The sequence below is a fragment of the Coregonus lavaretus genome (genome assembly GCF_964263955.1).
Source record: "Coregonus lavaretus genome assembly, chromosome: 32".
Lineage (NCBI taxonomy): Eukaryota > Metazoa > Chordata > Actinopteri > Salmoniformes > Salmonidae > Coregonus > Coregonus lavaretus.
The window spans coordinates 32,697,236-32,711,527 of NC_140019.1; the positions used below are offsets into that span (position 1 = coordinate 32,697,236).

At 48.4% G+C, this 14,292-nt stretch overlaps 1 protein-coding gene across 1 annotated transcript in view; it reads left to right on the forward strand.

Annotated features, from left to right (window-relative positions):
* LOC311107248 (uncharacterized protein) overlaps positions 1 to 11,257 on the forward strand; it is a 15,071-nt gene extending 3,814 nt beyond the window's left edge. Inside the window, exons 5-23 of the mRNA XM_084149730.1 lie at positions 963 to 1,110; positions 1,161 to 1,192; positions 1,247 to 1,439; positions 1,787 to 1,917; positions 2,840 to 2,911; positions 3,536 to 4,258; positions 4,532 to 4,711; positions 4,868 to 5,208; positions 5,377 to 5,569; positions 5,749 to 6,084; positions 6,435 to 6,596; positions 6,716 to 6,993; positions 7,626 to 7,769; positions 8,329 to 8,515; positions 8,841 to 8,986; positions 9,162 to 9,266; positions 9,728 to 9,885; positions 10,253 to 10,576; positions 11,045 to 11,257. Coding sequence (XP_084005856.1) covers positions 963 to 1,110; positions 1,161 to 1,192; positions 1,247 to 1,439; positions 1,787 to 1,917; positions 2,840 to 2,911; positions 3,536 to 4,258; positions 4,532 to 4,711; positions 4,868 to 5,208; positions 5,377 to 5,569; positions 5,749 to 6,084; positions 6,435 to 6,596; positions 6,716 to 6,993; positions 7,626 to 7,769; positions 8,329 to 8,515; positions 8,841 to 8,986; positions 9,162 to 9,266; positions 9,728 to 9,885; positions 10,253 to 10,576; positions 11,045 to 11,124 — 3,933 coding nt within the window. The 3' untranslated portion in view covers positions 11,125 to 11,257. The remainder of the gene's footprint in view (positions 1 to 962; positions 1,111 to 1,160; positions 1,193 to 1,246; positions 1,440 to 1,786; positions 1,918 to 2,839; positions 2,912 to 3,535; positions 4,259 to 4,531; positions 4,712 to 4,867; positions 5,209 to 5,376; positions 5,570 to 5,748; positions 6,085 to 6,434; positions 6,597 to 6,715; positions 6,994 to 7,625; positions 7,770 to 8,328; positions 8,516 to 8,840; positions 8,987 to 9,161; positions 9,267 to 9,727; positions 9,886 to 10,252; positions 10,577 to 11,044) is intronic.
* The last annotated feature ends 3,035 nt before the right edge of the window (positions 11,258 to 14,292 follow it).

The following is a 14,292-nucleotide window of genomic DNA, read 5'->3' on the forward strand; positions in this document are numbered from 1 at the left end:
CTGTCTCTCTCTCTGTCTCTATCCCCTGTCTCTCTCTCTATCCCCTGTCTCTCTCTCTGTCTCTATCCCCTGTCTCTCTCTCGCTCTCTATCCCCTGTCTCGGTCTCTGTCTCTATCCCCTGTCCCCGTCTCTGTCTCTCTCTATCCCCTGTCTCTGTCTCTATCCCCTGTCTCTCTCTCTCTCTGTCTCTATCCCCTGTCCCCGTCTCTGTCTCTCTCTATCCCCTGTCTCTGTCTCTATCCCCTGTCCTCTCTCTCTCTCTGTCTCTATCCCACGGTCTCTCTCTCTCTGTCTCTATCCCCTGTCTCTGTCTCTATCCCCTGTCTCTCTCTCTCTCTATGTCTCTATCCCCTGTCTGTCTCTCTCTGTGTCTCTATCCCCTGTCTCTGTCTCTATCCCCTGTCTCTGTCTCTATCCCCTGTCTCTGTCTCTATCCCTTGTCTCTGTCTCTCTCTGTCTCTATCCCCTGTCTCTGTCTCTATCCCTTGTCTCTGTCTCTCTCTGTCTCCATCCCCTGTCTCTGTCTCTATCCCTTGTCTCTGTCTCTCTCTGTCTCTATCCCCTGTCTCTGTCTCTATCCCCTGTCTCTGTCTCTATCCCCTGTCTCTGTCTCTATCCCCTGTCTCTGTCTCTATCCCCTGTCTCTGTCTCTATCCCCTGTCTCTGTCTCTATCCCTTGTCTCTGTCTCTGTCTCTCTCTGTCTCTATCCCCTGTCTCTGTCTCTATCCCCTGTCTCTGTCTCTATCCCCTGTCTCTGGTCTCTATCCCCTGTCTGTCTCTCTCTCTGTCTCTATCCCCTGTCTCTGTCTCTATCCCCTGTCTCTGTCTCTATCCCCTGTCTCTGTCTCTATCCCCTGTCTCTGTCTCTATCCCCTGTCTCTGTCCCCTGTCTCTGTCTCTATCCCTTGTCTCTGTCTCTCTCTGTCTCTGTCCCCTGTCTCTGTGTGGCGCCACCTGTAGGAGCAGCAGCAGCTGTGCGTGGCGCTGCAGGAGACCCGGGTCCTGCTGGAGGAGCAGCTGGCGGACACACGGCAACGCTGCTCCAGCCTACGGGAGCTGGAGAGGGACCATCTACTGCTGCGACAGAGACTCATAGACCTGGAGGGGGGTAGGTAATGATGGTAATGTGTGTGTGGTAATGTGTTTCTGAATCACAAGTAAGGAATTTGGCATCTGCTGGCCGGGCTCACGTAGACATTTTCCTTAATTTGTTGGTGTGTGTGTGTGTGTGTGTGTGTGTGTAGGAGCGGGACACTGAGAGGCAGAGGGTCGATGAGCTCTTGGAGATGAACATGGGCCTGGAGGCGGAGCTTAGACAGGAGCTTAGACATAACAACAACAATACAGGCACAATGACAGCTGCTCTACATTTTCACCAATCAGATGTGGAGTCTGACGAGGAGGCTGGGCTAAGAGAGGAGCTAAGAGAAGAGATTGGTCAGTCAGTCTGCCTGTCTGTCTGTTGTGTGTCTTTTCAGTTAAAATGTTTGATTATTGTCAACTACTCCTCCTCTCTAATTCAAATTCAAATAAGCTTCATTGGCATGAATGGGTACCACTGTTCCCAAAGCAATGCAATTCTCTCTCTCTCTCTCTCTCTCTCTCTCTCTCTCTCTCTCTCTCTCTCTCTCTCTCTCTCTCCTCTCTCTCTCTCTCTCTCTCCTCTCTCTCTCTCTCTCTCTCCTCTCTCTCTCTCTCTCTCTCTCTCTCCTTCTCTCTCCTCTCCTCTCTCTCTCTCTCTCTTCTCTCTCTCTCTCTCTCTCGTCTCTCTCTCGTTCTCTCAGATCTTAAGCCTCTGAGTGTGGAGGTGGGTGAGGCGTCGTCACTGAGGCTTCTGGGAGCTGAGAATGAGAACGCTGAGCTGAGGAGACGTCTGGAGGACCTGCAGTCTGAACAGGAGTTCAGGGTTCAGAGGGTAAGGGTCAACGAGGGTCAATCTATCAAAATGGATTGAGTCTATGTAACAGTACTCTTCTTGCGTTGGTGTACAATCAATCATCAACACGAACTCCATCTTGTAACACCAGTCATGGAGCTTTATTCTGATAGGAACAGCACAAAATTGCACGTCATGCAATGCACGGCTCACCATCCAACTCTGCACTCACGCACACTGGTTTGGTGCTTGTTCACTGGGGCATGTAGTTACCAAAATAATACAATTACAATATAATATCTTTAACAATGTACCTGATAGGAACAGCACAAAATTGCACGTCATGCAACGCACGGCTCACCATCCAACTCTGCACTCACGCACTGTACAAAATATACAAACCCCCCACCAGACACAGTAAGTTGCTAGCTAGTATTAGCTGGAATTCTCTACAACAAAATGCACAACAAATATTCACCATAAAACACTGCATCTTATGTGTGATGTTCGAATAACATTTACAAACAAATTGATATAAATTATACATTTACATCATCACTTGGGAGTATAAAAATCACTTTTGACGTACAGTGCTTTGCAACCAACAACTTACCGCTGGTTTGGTGCTTGTTCACTGGGACGATTCTAACTGAAACATCCTCCCTCGTAAGCAAGCTACGCCAACCAGCCAATAAGATGCCATGTTGAGTAGGTGAAGGCAAGACAAAACCAAAAACCCATTGGCTTAACAATAAAGTGGCAAGGGGAATCACCAATATAACCCTGTTACATCTAGAGTAAACCTCCAGAGTGCAAACAAAGGCAACAGTAGCAAGGAAAAGTAACCTTGAGAAGAATGAGACTCTACACAGGGAGCCTTTTGGCTGGCCAAGTACTTGTATTAGTGTCCAGGCTAAGGGCACTGCTATTGGAGGATCCAACTGTCTGATATATTTTGCAGCAAGCTGATTTGCCGGAGGTGAGGGAGGAGCTGGCCTGTCTGGAGGCGGAACATCAGAACACACTAAGAGAGGTGAGCTGATGTGACCGACTGGGTTTGGACAAGTCTGTGTTAGCCCTCTGAGCTAAAGCCTAGGCATTAGCTCAGGAGGCTAACAAACGTTTTCAGGTCTAAGAGAACGTTACTCATCATGCGGGTGTGGTTCACTAAACCGTTACACTGACGTATCTAGATGTAACCTCACTGTGTCGTCTGACATGTATCTAGATGTAACTTCACTGCGTCGTCTGACATGTATGTAGATGTAATCAAATATTTTTAAAAATATACAAAGATATTATAAAACAAAAAGTAAAAAAGAGTAAAAATAATGATACAAATTCTAATTTGGGTTGATTTATGGAGTTGTGAAATTAGCTGGGTCCATGTCTTCTACAAAGGATAGGAAAGGTTGACAGATATTAATAAAATGTAATTGCAGATCGCCTAATGGAGTAGCGTATTTTCTCTAGCTTGAGATGTTGCATAACTTCCTTTATCCAATGGTTAAAAGTAGGAGGAAACCGATCCTTCCACTTAAATAGTATAAGACGTCTAGCTGGAAGAGTAGTAAATGCCAGCATGTTTCCCATAGAACTGTTTAGAGGGGCCACATTAACTGTTCTTGTCATTGTCTACCCTCCTCTCCACTCTCAGTTTCATAACATCAAGAACGAAAATGCCACTTTGAAAAAGAGCCTGGAACTGCTGTTTACAAAGCATCAAAGTATTGAGGAAGTACAAGAGAAGGGAGAGAGGGAGGAGAGGGGAGAGAGGGGAGTCCAAGGGTCGTCCTCAAGAGGAGAAGGGGAGGGTACTGCTCGGAGAGGGTTGGACAGTGAGAGGGGAGCCAACATCATCAGAACCCAAAGAGAAGCTGGAGTTGGGGCAGAGTTGCTCCATCCGGAAGAGAGAGAGGTGGAAGTAGAGATTCAGGCGCTGAAACCCAATAAGAGAGTAGAAGCAGAACGTGAGAAGGAGATCGGGAGAGAGATAAAACATGTTACAAATGAGAAGGAAGGAGATCTTGGGAAGGCAGATATTGACCGGAAAGAGATACAAGACCCCAGCCCAACCACTGAAGAAGATAAACTACCAAAAACAAAGGAGAGAGAAGAGAAAGAAAATTCAGTGGAACTCAGTGAAAAAGACGTGTGTGTGCTCCCTGGGCCCGACATGGAGCGCCTGGCCTCTGAGCTCCAGCAGGCCCTGGAGGAGGCTGACAGACAGGCGTCTGTAGCCCAGGACCTGCGCACCAAGCTTGGGGAACAGAGCAGGAAAGCCTGGGAGGCTGAGCAGAAACTGGTGCTACTGGAGGCCGAGGTTCAGAGACTGAGGAAGGCTACAGAGAGCCTGGCAGAGGCCAAGAGACAGATAGAGGTATGGAACCCATCACCATCAGACAATCATTACTCTGCCAGTAGAGTCATAGGGCTTTCCCCTTACACATTGCAACTGTCGCAGACAGCTACTTAATCCCTTGTCCATCCATCCATCCATCTGTCCGCCCATCCATAGTCTTCCATAGGGTACCATCATCTGTCCATTAATTCCACCCTTATTCTTCCTAGTCCTCCTTACTGTAGTGTGTCAGTCTGTCAGATGGTCCGTCCCTCTGTCCATTCCACATCATTCCTCTCTGGTGTGTGTTAGGTGCTGCAGGCAGAGGGCCTGCAGATGGAGGAGGAGCTATGTCGTCTGCGGAGCCAGGCTGAGCTGCAGCGGATGCAGGCCTCGGTCATCGCTACTCTGGAGGGGGAGCGAGCCACGCTGGAGAGAGAGAGAGAGACCCTCCGTAGCTCTGTGGACACCCTACGCACTGCCCAACGCAAGGTGTCACTGCTGCAATACACACACTATGCACTGCAAAACACACACACATTACTCAGCACAACACACACAGTACACACTGCTACCAACAGAAAGATCAAGTCTAGGTTACACAATGTCACTGAATACTGTGATCCTGAACGCTACCTTGTTTGCCAGGGTGACCAATTGGAGCTGACGACCCAAGCCCTGAGGGCGGAGCTAGAGCGCCAGGGGAGGAGTCTGGAATCCTCACGGCGCAATGAGGAGGAGCTAGAGGCGGAGCTTCGCGAGGTAGCACTAGAGGTGGAGTCTCTGACTCGGGGGCGGGACCAGGCTCTGCTGGAGGCCTCGCGATTGGAGCAGGAGAAGGAGGCGTGTCAGGGAGAGCTGGAAAGCCAACGGAAGGAGCAGAGGCAGAGGGAGAGGGAGGCGGCCAGGCTGAGGCAGCAGTTACAGAGTACAGCATCAGCCCTAGAACACAGCAACCAGAGGGCCTGCAGTCTGGAGACAGAGCACAGGTGTTACACACACACCTGGACCTGCACACACGCACGCGGACACACACACACACACGTAATTATTTTAAAATAGAGGTAGCAGAACAGTCCCCTCCATTTACAAACAGTGTGTTTCCGAGCTTTTAACGTATAATGGGTCTGACCTAGTTGATCTCTCTGTCTCTGTAGGCGTGTGTGTCAGGAGCTGTCTCAATCCAAGGAGCTCTGTGCTCAACTACAGGACCTGGAGAAGGAGCTCGGTACTCGGCTACAGGGTCTGGAGAAGGAGCTGGGTACTCGGCTACAGGGTCTGGAGAAGGAGAGCCAGGAGCTTAAAGAGCTGAACACAGAAACCCAGGATAAAATCAGATCTCTGAATCAGGTGTGTGTGTGTGTGTATGTGTGTGTGTGTGTGTGTGTGTATGTGTGTGTATGTGTGTGTGTATGTATGTGTGTGTGTGTGTGTGTGTATGTGTGTGTGTGTGTGTGTGTGTGTGTGTGTGTGTGTGTATGTGTGCCTTGAGCCTAGAAATCCGTTTTCATCCTCTCCTTTTCCCACAGGAGCTAGCCAATGAGAAGGTGCAGTCCCAAAAACTGTCCAATGAGGCTGCACGGCTGAAGCAGGAGTTGGAGAGGGCAGAGGCTGAACTGAAGACAGTTACCGCTGACCTTCTTCTTTCAGAGAAGTGGGAGAGAGATGCCGTCCCTGGTAATTTTCCACCAGAAAGCCCTGCTAACACACAGAAGGCTAAATCCTCAGACACACTCCCATTAGAGCACCCAGAGGCTAAAGATGCCCAACCAAAGGAGGGCCATGACCTCCGTACGCCCCCAAAAGCTGGAGTAGAGAAGATGGACTGGTCTATGAGTGAACGACTGATAGACCTGGAGAGAGAGGTATGTGTGTTCACCACTCGTTGTTTTTGTTGATATTTGCTGTGCCATATCATTTGTCGTAGATAAGCAGAAGCTAATTACAGAGGACCACACCCTGTCCTCCAGTCTGCCACTATATTCTGCTTATACACTTATCACATATTTTAGTTTTAATAAACTCTTCATAAACCTCTACTATCCCCCCCCTTCTCACCTCCCTCTCAGAGTGCAGTGGTGGGTGTGGAGCGGGAGGTGTGTGTCTGTGTGTGTTCACCTCTCAAATTCTAATCTGCTGATATATGCTGTGACAATTTGTCATGTGATTGTCAACTGTCTCTAGTCATATCATCTCTTTCTCACCTCCCCCTCAGAATGCAGCGGTGGGCGCCGAGCGGGAGGTGTTGCTATCCCAGCTGTCTCAGTCCCAGTCCGCCTGTAGCCACCTGAGGGAGCAGATAGACACCCTGCAACATCACTCTATCACCCTGCAGGAGACCTGCACCAAGCTGCAGACACTCAACACTCAGCTACAGGTATCATACTACTATTGTTTTATATAGTTATTATCCTGAAACTGGGTCCTCTCGCCACTTCAGAGACTGTAGTACTGTCACCTGTGTCAGAGTCACAGTGTTTGATAACCCCCCCCCAGGTGGAGCAGGCATCCCTTAGCTTCCAGCATGCAGCAGTGTTGGCGAGGTGCAGCGAAAGCGAGGCCAGGTGTGCTGCTCTGGAGGCGGAGTCTAAGGTGTGGGCCAGGGAGCATGAGGAGTCATTGGCCAGGACGGAGGGGCTGAGGAGAGACCAGGAGCGAATGACAACGTTGCAGCAGAGGCAGGAGGCAGAGCTAGAGGAGCTGCTGGATAGACACTCCCACCTGAGGAGCAGTAACCGTAACCTGGAGACACAGCACAGGGAGCTGGAGGGAAGGTAGGGAACACAGGGAGCTGGAGGGAAGGTAGGGAACACAGGGAGCTGGAGGGAAGGTAGGGAACACAGGGAGCTGGAGGGAAGGTAGGGAACACAGGGAGCTGGAGGGAAGGTTGGGAACACAGGGAGCTGGAGGGAAGGTTGGGAACACAGGGAGCTGGAGTGAAGGTAGGGAACACAGGGAGCTGGAGGGAAGGTAGGGAACACAGGGAGCTGGAGGGAAGGTTGGGAACACATGGAGCTGGAGGGAAGGTTGGGAACACAGGGAGCTGGAGGGAAGGTTGGGAACACAGAGAGCTGGAGGGAAGGTTGGGAACACAGGGAGCTGGAAGGAAGGTAGGGAACACAGGGAGCTGGAGGGAAGGTTGGGAACACATGGAGCTGGAAGGAAGGTTGGGAACACAGGGAGCTGGAGGGAAAGTAGGGAACACCAAGTAACACTTTATTTAAACATAAGACATTGTTAACTTTATGAAACCAGTCTGATTGGAATTCTATATGCTTGAATACACTGTAAACTGACTTGTGAAAACCCCCCTGATAAAATAAAGTTTATGAAATCAGTCATGACACCTTAATGAGTGTTTAAGTATAAGTCATATCAATGTTCATAACACCTTCATGTTCTCCAGGTATCAGGAGCTCCTGGGTCTCAAATCCCAGCTGGAGGAGAAAGAAACAGAGATGAAGATGGAAAGAGAGAAGATGGAGGGAGAGGTGCAGAAGAATGTGGAGAGAGAAAGAGAACTAGAGAGACTGAAAGAGGATTATGAGAGGTAAAAAACAACAACCTCTCTCATACTATTTGTCAGTCAAACAACTAACTGCTCCGTCATCACTTATTCTCTTCAACCTATTTCATTTAATATAACTTCTTGATCTATTCAGTTCATCCCTGATCCATTTAGTTAATCCCTGATCTATTCATTGTGTCCCTGATCTATTCAGTTCGTCCCTGATCTATTCAGTTCATCCTTGATCTATTCAGTTCGTCCCTGATCAATTCAGTTCGTCCCTGATCAATTCAGTTCGTCCCTGATCAATTCAGTTCGTCCCGGATCTATTCAGTTCGTCCCTTATCCATTCAGTTCATCCCTGATCAATTCAGTTCGTCCCGGATCTATTCAGTTCGTCCCTTATCCATTCAGTTCATCCCTGATCTATTCAGTGCATCCCTGATCTATTCAGTTCATCCTTGATCTATTAAGTTCATCCCTGATCTATTCAATCTGACACCAAGCAGTTGGTTGTTTGACTGACAAATAGCCTGAGTTGCTGGTTCACCGTCTTATTTTGTCTGGTTGTGTTGTAATGTATGTTGTTCTGTTCTCCCAGGCTGCAGGGTGTGCAGAGGGAGTCGGCCCAGTTACAGAGTGAGCTGCTGGCCCAGGGCTCGGTGCTGCGAGGGGAGCTGAGTGCTGCCCAGCTGGAGAGGACCAGGCTGGAGGGAGAGATAAGCTCTCTGAGGGAGAACAACCAGAGACTGGAGCTCAGCACCGACCGCCTTACCAACCAGTACCAGGTCAGGAGGAAGGGAGGGTCTCACACACACGTTGGTTTTTCCTATCCAAGTTGGGACGGACCAAAAAATGGATTCCCATTCAAAATCCTAACCCTAAACCTAACCCCAAACCCTAAAACTAAACCTAACCCTAAACCTAACCCCTGAGGCCATAATAGCATTTTTCCTTTTGGGGACCGGCGAAATGTCCACACTTGTCAAATGTTCCTTGTTTTACTATCCTTGTGAGGACTTTTGGAACCCAAAAGGATAGTAATGTTAGACCACCCACACACCTTATCTTGTTTACTATAAATCATTCTGAAACCTGTGTGTGTGTGAGTAGCTGCTGACCCAGCTGAAGGGGAACATGGAGGAGGAGAACCGTCACCTGTTGGAGCAGAACCAGAGTCTGACCAATCACAACAGAGCCCTGATGGAGCAGAGCCTGGAGCGCAAGGACCAGCACAACTCACAGCAGAGAGAGTACCAGTCAGTACACACACACACACACACACACACACACACACACACACACACACACACACAACGTAAATATTATTATATTTTCCCCTAAATTTTCATCTCTCCTCTCCTCTCCTCTCTTTTCCTACCCTCTCTTCCGTCTCTCCTCTCCTCCCTCTCGCATCTCCTCTCCTCTCTCCAGGGAGAAGATGGGTGAGTTGCGTAGAGAGAAACAGAAGCTGGTGGAGAAGATTATGGATCAGTACAGAGTCCTGGACCCCAACATGCATACACCCAGCAAGGCCAAGTAAACACACACACACACACACACACATTGGTTGTCCATTGAAGTCAATGATGCGCCGTTAAGATTGGGGAGAAGTGTGGGTTAGCGCAGCTGGTGCTGCTGCCACATCATGTGTCTGTGGAGGCTGATTGCCCTCTGTAAAGATGCTGTCTTGGAGGAGTTGAATCCCACAGCACAGGTGGGCTGACAGGTGGACCTGTCGAGAGAGGTTCCAGGTTTGAGGGATGGATGTCGCATCGCTCCAATAGGTCCTTACTGTAGTCTTTGTAGCGTTTCTTCTGGACTCCTGCAATTCGTTTGGATGCAGACAAACATGCAGACACAGACCAAGGCCAAATCCCTATTTTTGTCCCCCCACTCTCTCCATCTCCCACACTTCCTATTGATCTTGATCTCCCTCTTTCCCTCGCTATCTCTCCTTCCTTTCCTCCCTCCCTCCATCCCTCCATCCCTCTCTGTAGGAAGTCCAGCTGGATAGCAGACAGGATGAAGAAGCTGATTAAGCCTAAAGGAGGAGGAGGGAGAGAGGGACGTGCTCTGTTCTACGCTGCTGGCAGTATAGAGAACCTGGCTGACAGTGCAGACTACCCACCAGACACACAGACTGCTGCTGGGACTGGTGAGACCATACAGACAGACAGACACACACTGAACAACTCGTGAGAGACCACAGACACTATTATACACAAATCACATTCAAATCACTACATGAGTCATTTGTACTGATACTACTCCTCATATGTCTCTCTCTCCCTCCCTCTCTTTCTGTCTCTCTCCCTCACCCTACACTGTTACATCTCTCCCCTCTGTTCTCTCTCCCTGTTACATCTCTCCCCTCTGTTCTCTCTCCCTGTTACATCTCTCCCCTCTGTTCTCTCTCCCTGTTACATCTCTCCCCTCTGTTCTCTCTCCCTGTTACATCTTTCCCCTCCGTTCTCACTCCCTGTTATATCTCTCACCTCTGTTCTCTCTCTTCTCTCCTACAGACCCCCGCAGTGCCCCCGTCTCCCCCTCCCCCCTGCGACGTGCCCCCTCCCTGGGTGACTCTGACCAAGCGGGAGGACTGGGTGGGCTGCCACTGCGTTCAGGTTTGGGGGGCCGTCGAAAGCTGGGCTCCCATCGAAAGCTGGGCTCCCAGTCCTTCAGTCCCGGAGACCAGAAGACTTCGCCCCTCCGGCGTCTACAATCTGCAGACAGAGGTTCCACAGTGATCTGGGAAGGGCAGAACAGCCCTACAGACACACCCAAAACCACACCCATGACCTCAGCCACCACCAGCCAGGAGAATGTGATGGAGGAGGGAGGGAGAGGTGAGGAGGGGAGAGGTGATGGATAGGGGGGAGGGGAGGAGAGAGGTGATATGGATGAATAGGGAGGGAGTGGGGGGAAATGGGGGAGAGAGAGGGAGGGAGAGAGGTGAGGAGGAAGGGAGGGAGGGAAATGGGGGAGAGAGAGGGAGGGAGAGAGTTGAGGAGGAAGGGAGGGAGAGAAATGGGGGAGAGGGAGGGAGAGGTGAAGAGGGGAGAGGTGATGGATAGGGGGGAGGGGAGGAGAGAGGTGATATGGATGAAGAGGGAGGGAGGGAAATGGGGGAGAGAGAGGGAGGGAGAGAGGTGACGAGGCAGGTGTGGACTATAGGGGAGAGGTGGAGGGAGGGGTTAGACATGAGGGAATTTGTGTACCAACTGGCACTGATGTCCCTGACCAACCCTGACAAATTGAAGTGAAGTGACTGGTTTTGACAGGACCTCTGTGTGTGTTTGTGTGTTTGGTTTTAGCCGTGAGTGGGGACAACGATGAAGGACATCTCAACTCAGACCCTTGCTGTCAGTCCAGTAAGGACAAACCGGCCAACTAAAAGATAATTACTGCTTCAACTGGAATTACCATGATCCTTTGCACACATCCGTCCTCTGCATACAGATCTGATCTAAATTCAGATAGGGACTCAAATTAAAAGTGTAAAATTCAAATGTTTTGTCAGATTTTTGTAAAAGGTGCCAAAAACAGTACAGTGGGGAAAAAAGTATTTAGTCAGCCACCAATTGTGCAAGTTCTCCCACTTAAAAAGATGAGAGAGGCCTGTAATTTTCATCATAGGTACACGTCAACTATGACAGACAAAATGAGAAAAGTTTTTCCAGAAAATCACATTGTAGGATTTTTTATGAATTTATTTGCAAATTATGGTGGAAAATAAGTATTTGGTCAATAACAAAAGTTTCTCAATACTTTGTTATATACCCTTTGTTGGCAATGACACAGGTCAAACGTTTTCTGTAAGTCTTCACAAGGTTTTCACACACTGTTGCTGGTATTTTGGCCCATTCCTCCATGCAGATCTCCTCTAGAGCAGTGATGTTTTGGGGCTGTCGCTGGGCAACACGGACTTTCAACTCCCTCCAAAGATTTTCTATGGGGTTGAGATCTGGAGACTGGCTAGGCCACTCCAGGACCTTGAAATGCTTCTTACGAAGCCACTCCTTCGTTGCCCGGGCAGTGTGTTTGGGATCATTGTCATGCTGAAAGACCCAGCCACGTTTCATCTTCAATGCCCTTGCTGATGGAAGGAGGTTTTCACTCAAAATCTCACGATACATGGCCCCATTCATTCTTTCCTTTACACGGATCAGTCGTCCTGGTCCCTTTGCTGAAAAACAGCCCCAAAGCATGATGTTTCCACCCCCATGCTTCACAGTAGGTATGGTGTTCTTTGAATGCAACTCAGCATTCTTTGTCCTCCAAACACGACGAGTTGAGTTTTTACCAAAAAGTTATATTTTGGTTTCATCTGACCATATGACATTCTCCCAATCCTCTTCTGGATCATCCAAATGCACTCTAGCAAACTTCAGACGGGCCTGGACATGTACTGGCTTAAGCAGGGGGACACGTCTGGCACTGCAGGATTTCAGTCCCTGGCGGCGTAGTGTGTTACTGATGGTAGGCTTTGTTACTTTGGTCCCAGCTCTCTGCAGGTCATTCACTAGGTCCCCCCGTGTGGTTCTGGGATTTTTGCTCACCGTTCTTGTGATCATTTTGACCCCACGGGGTGAGATCTTGCGTGGAGCCCCAGATCGAGGGAGATTATCAGTGGTCTTGTATGTCTTCCATTTCCTAATAATTGCTCCCACAGTTGATTTCTTCAAACCAAGCTGCTTACCTATTGCAGATTCAGTCTTCCCAGCCTGGTGCAGGTCTACAATTTTGTTTCTGGTGTCCTTTGACAGCTCTTTGGTCTAGGCCATAGTGGAGTTTGGAGTGTGACTGTTTGAGGTTGTTGACAGGTGTCTTTTATACTGATAACAAGTTCAAACAGGTGCCATTAATACAGGTAACGAGTGGAGGACAGAGGAGCCTCTTAAAGAAGAAGTTACAGGTCTGTGAGAGCCAGAAATCTTGCTTGTTTGTAGGTGACCAAATACTTATTTTCCACCATAATTTGCAAATAAATTCAATAAAAATCCTACAATGTGATTTTTTGGAATTTCTTTCTCAATTTGTCTGTCATAGTTGACGTGTACCTATGATGAAAATTACAGGCCTCTCTCATCTTTTTAAGTGGGAGAACTTGCACAATTGGTGGCTGACTAAATACTTTTTTCCCCCACTGTATTTCCGATACAGTTTCCATAGACTGTAAACTAAATGTTTTTCTACCAGCTAGTACTGTATTTCTATAAATCATTGAAGAGATGTCTCTGTTCTTCTGGGGTGACAAGCAGCATTTCCTCCTCTGTGGCCAATGGGTGTCAGTGTAGAGCTAGTTAGACACCAATACAGTTCAGATGAGGGACCATCTTTTAAATGAGAAGCAAGGCCTGTAGGTTCATCATGACTGTAGGGCCTCTCTGGTTCCCTGCATCCCACACCAAGGAAGCAACACGTCAGCATTTCAGCTGGGGAGGGTGGGGGGATGGAGCGATTAAGGGAAGAGTAGACAGACACTAAAGGATAAAAGCAGAGAGAGTTTCTCTCCACCGAAGCCCCGGTGAATTACGATTCAGAAAAAGACAAATGGAAGGCTAATACAATTCATGAATTATGTAGTTGTCATGGCAACATTAATCAAAATGAGGCACCAGCCTCTGAAAATGTTATGAAATTGAGATGCATCCAGCGTGAGAGAGAGAGAGTGAAGGATGCCATTGGGCCTGTCAGTCAGTCAGTCAGTCGGTAATTACAGTTAGACATCTCCATCTGACACCTGCAGACAGACATCAACCACATAGTGAAGAGAAGCAGTGAAATAAACACCCAGAACAAAGACAGTTAAACTCCTTCTCATTCCTTATGTTCAATAGAACTAAATGAATTATACAACTGTGCCAGTGGTCATTAACATGTAGTTTTGAAGAGTAGGGGTGTAAAAAGGAGACATTTCTCATTCTGATTCCTTTCAGCCAATAGACTAGAATAAAAGTCAAATGACATATACAGTACACAGTCAAGCGGTCATCTTAACTTGTCAGTATGTCTGTAGCGGTGGTTAAATACAGTGCCTTCAGAAAGTATTCACACCCCTTGACTTTTTCTCCAGATTTTGTTGTGTTACAGCGTGAATTTAAAATGGTCTAAATTGACATTTTTTGTCACTGGCCTATACAAAACACCCCATATGTCACGGTTTCGGCCGAGGCTGCTCCTCCTCCTTGCTCGGGCAGGCTTCGGCGGTCGTCGTCCCCGGAGTACTAGCTGCCACCGTTGTATGTTTCATGTTCGTTTGGTTTTGTCTTGATGTTGGACACCTGTTTCCAGTTAGTGTTCATTAGTGTCCTATTTAGTTCTCGTTGTGTGTGTCAGGTGTTCTGTGCTACGTGTTTTCCCTCCGTTGTTTTGGAGAGGGTTTTTCGCACATGTTAGTGCGCCTTTATTTCGCCTCCGGGCTTGTTGAGCTCGTGTACTAAGTTAATATTTCACTAAAGTCTTTTGGACTTAGTTTCTGCGTCCTGCGCTTGATTCCTGCACCACACCCACCTACAGCACCCGTGACACCATAATGTCAGTGGAAATATGTTTGTCATTT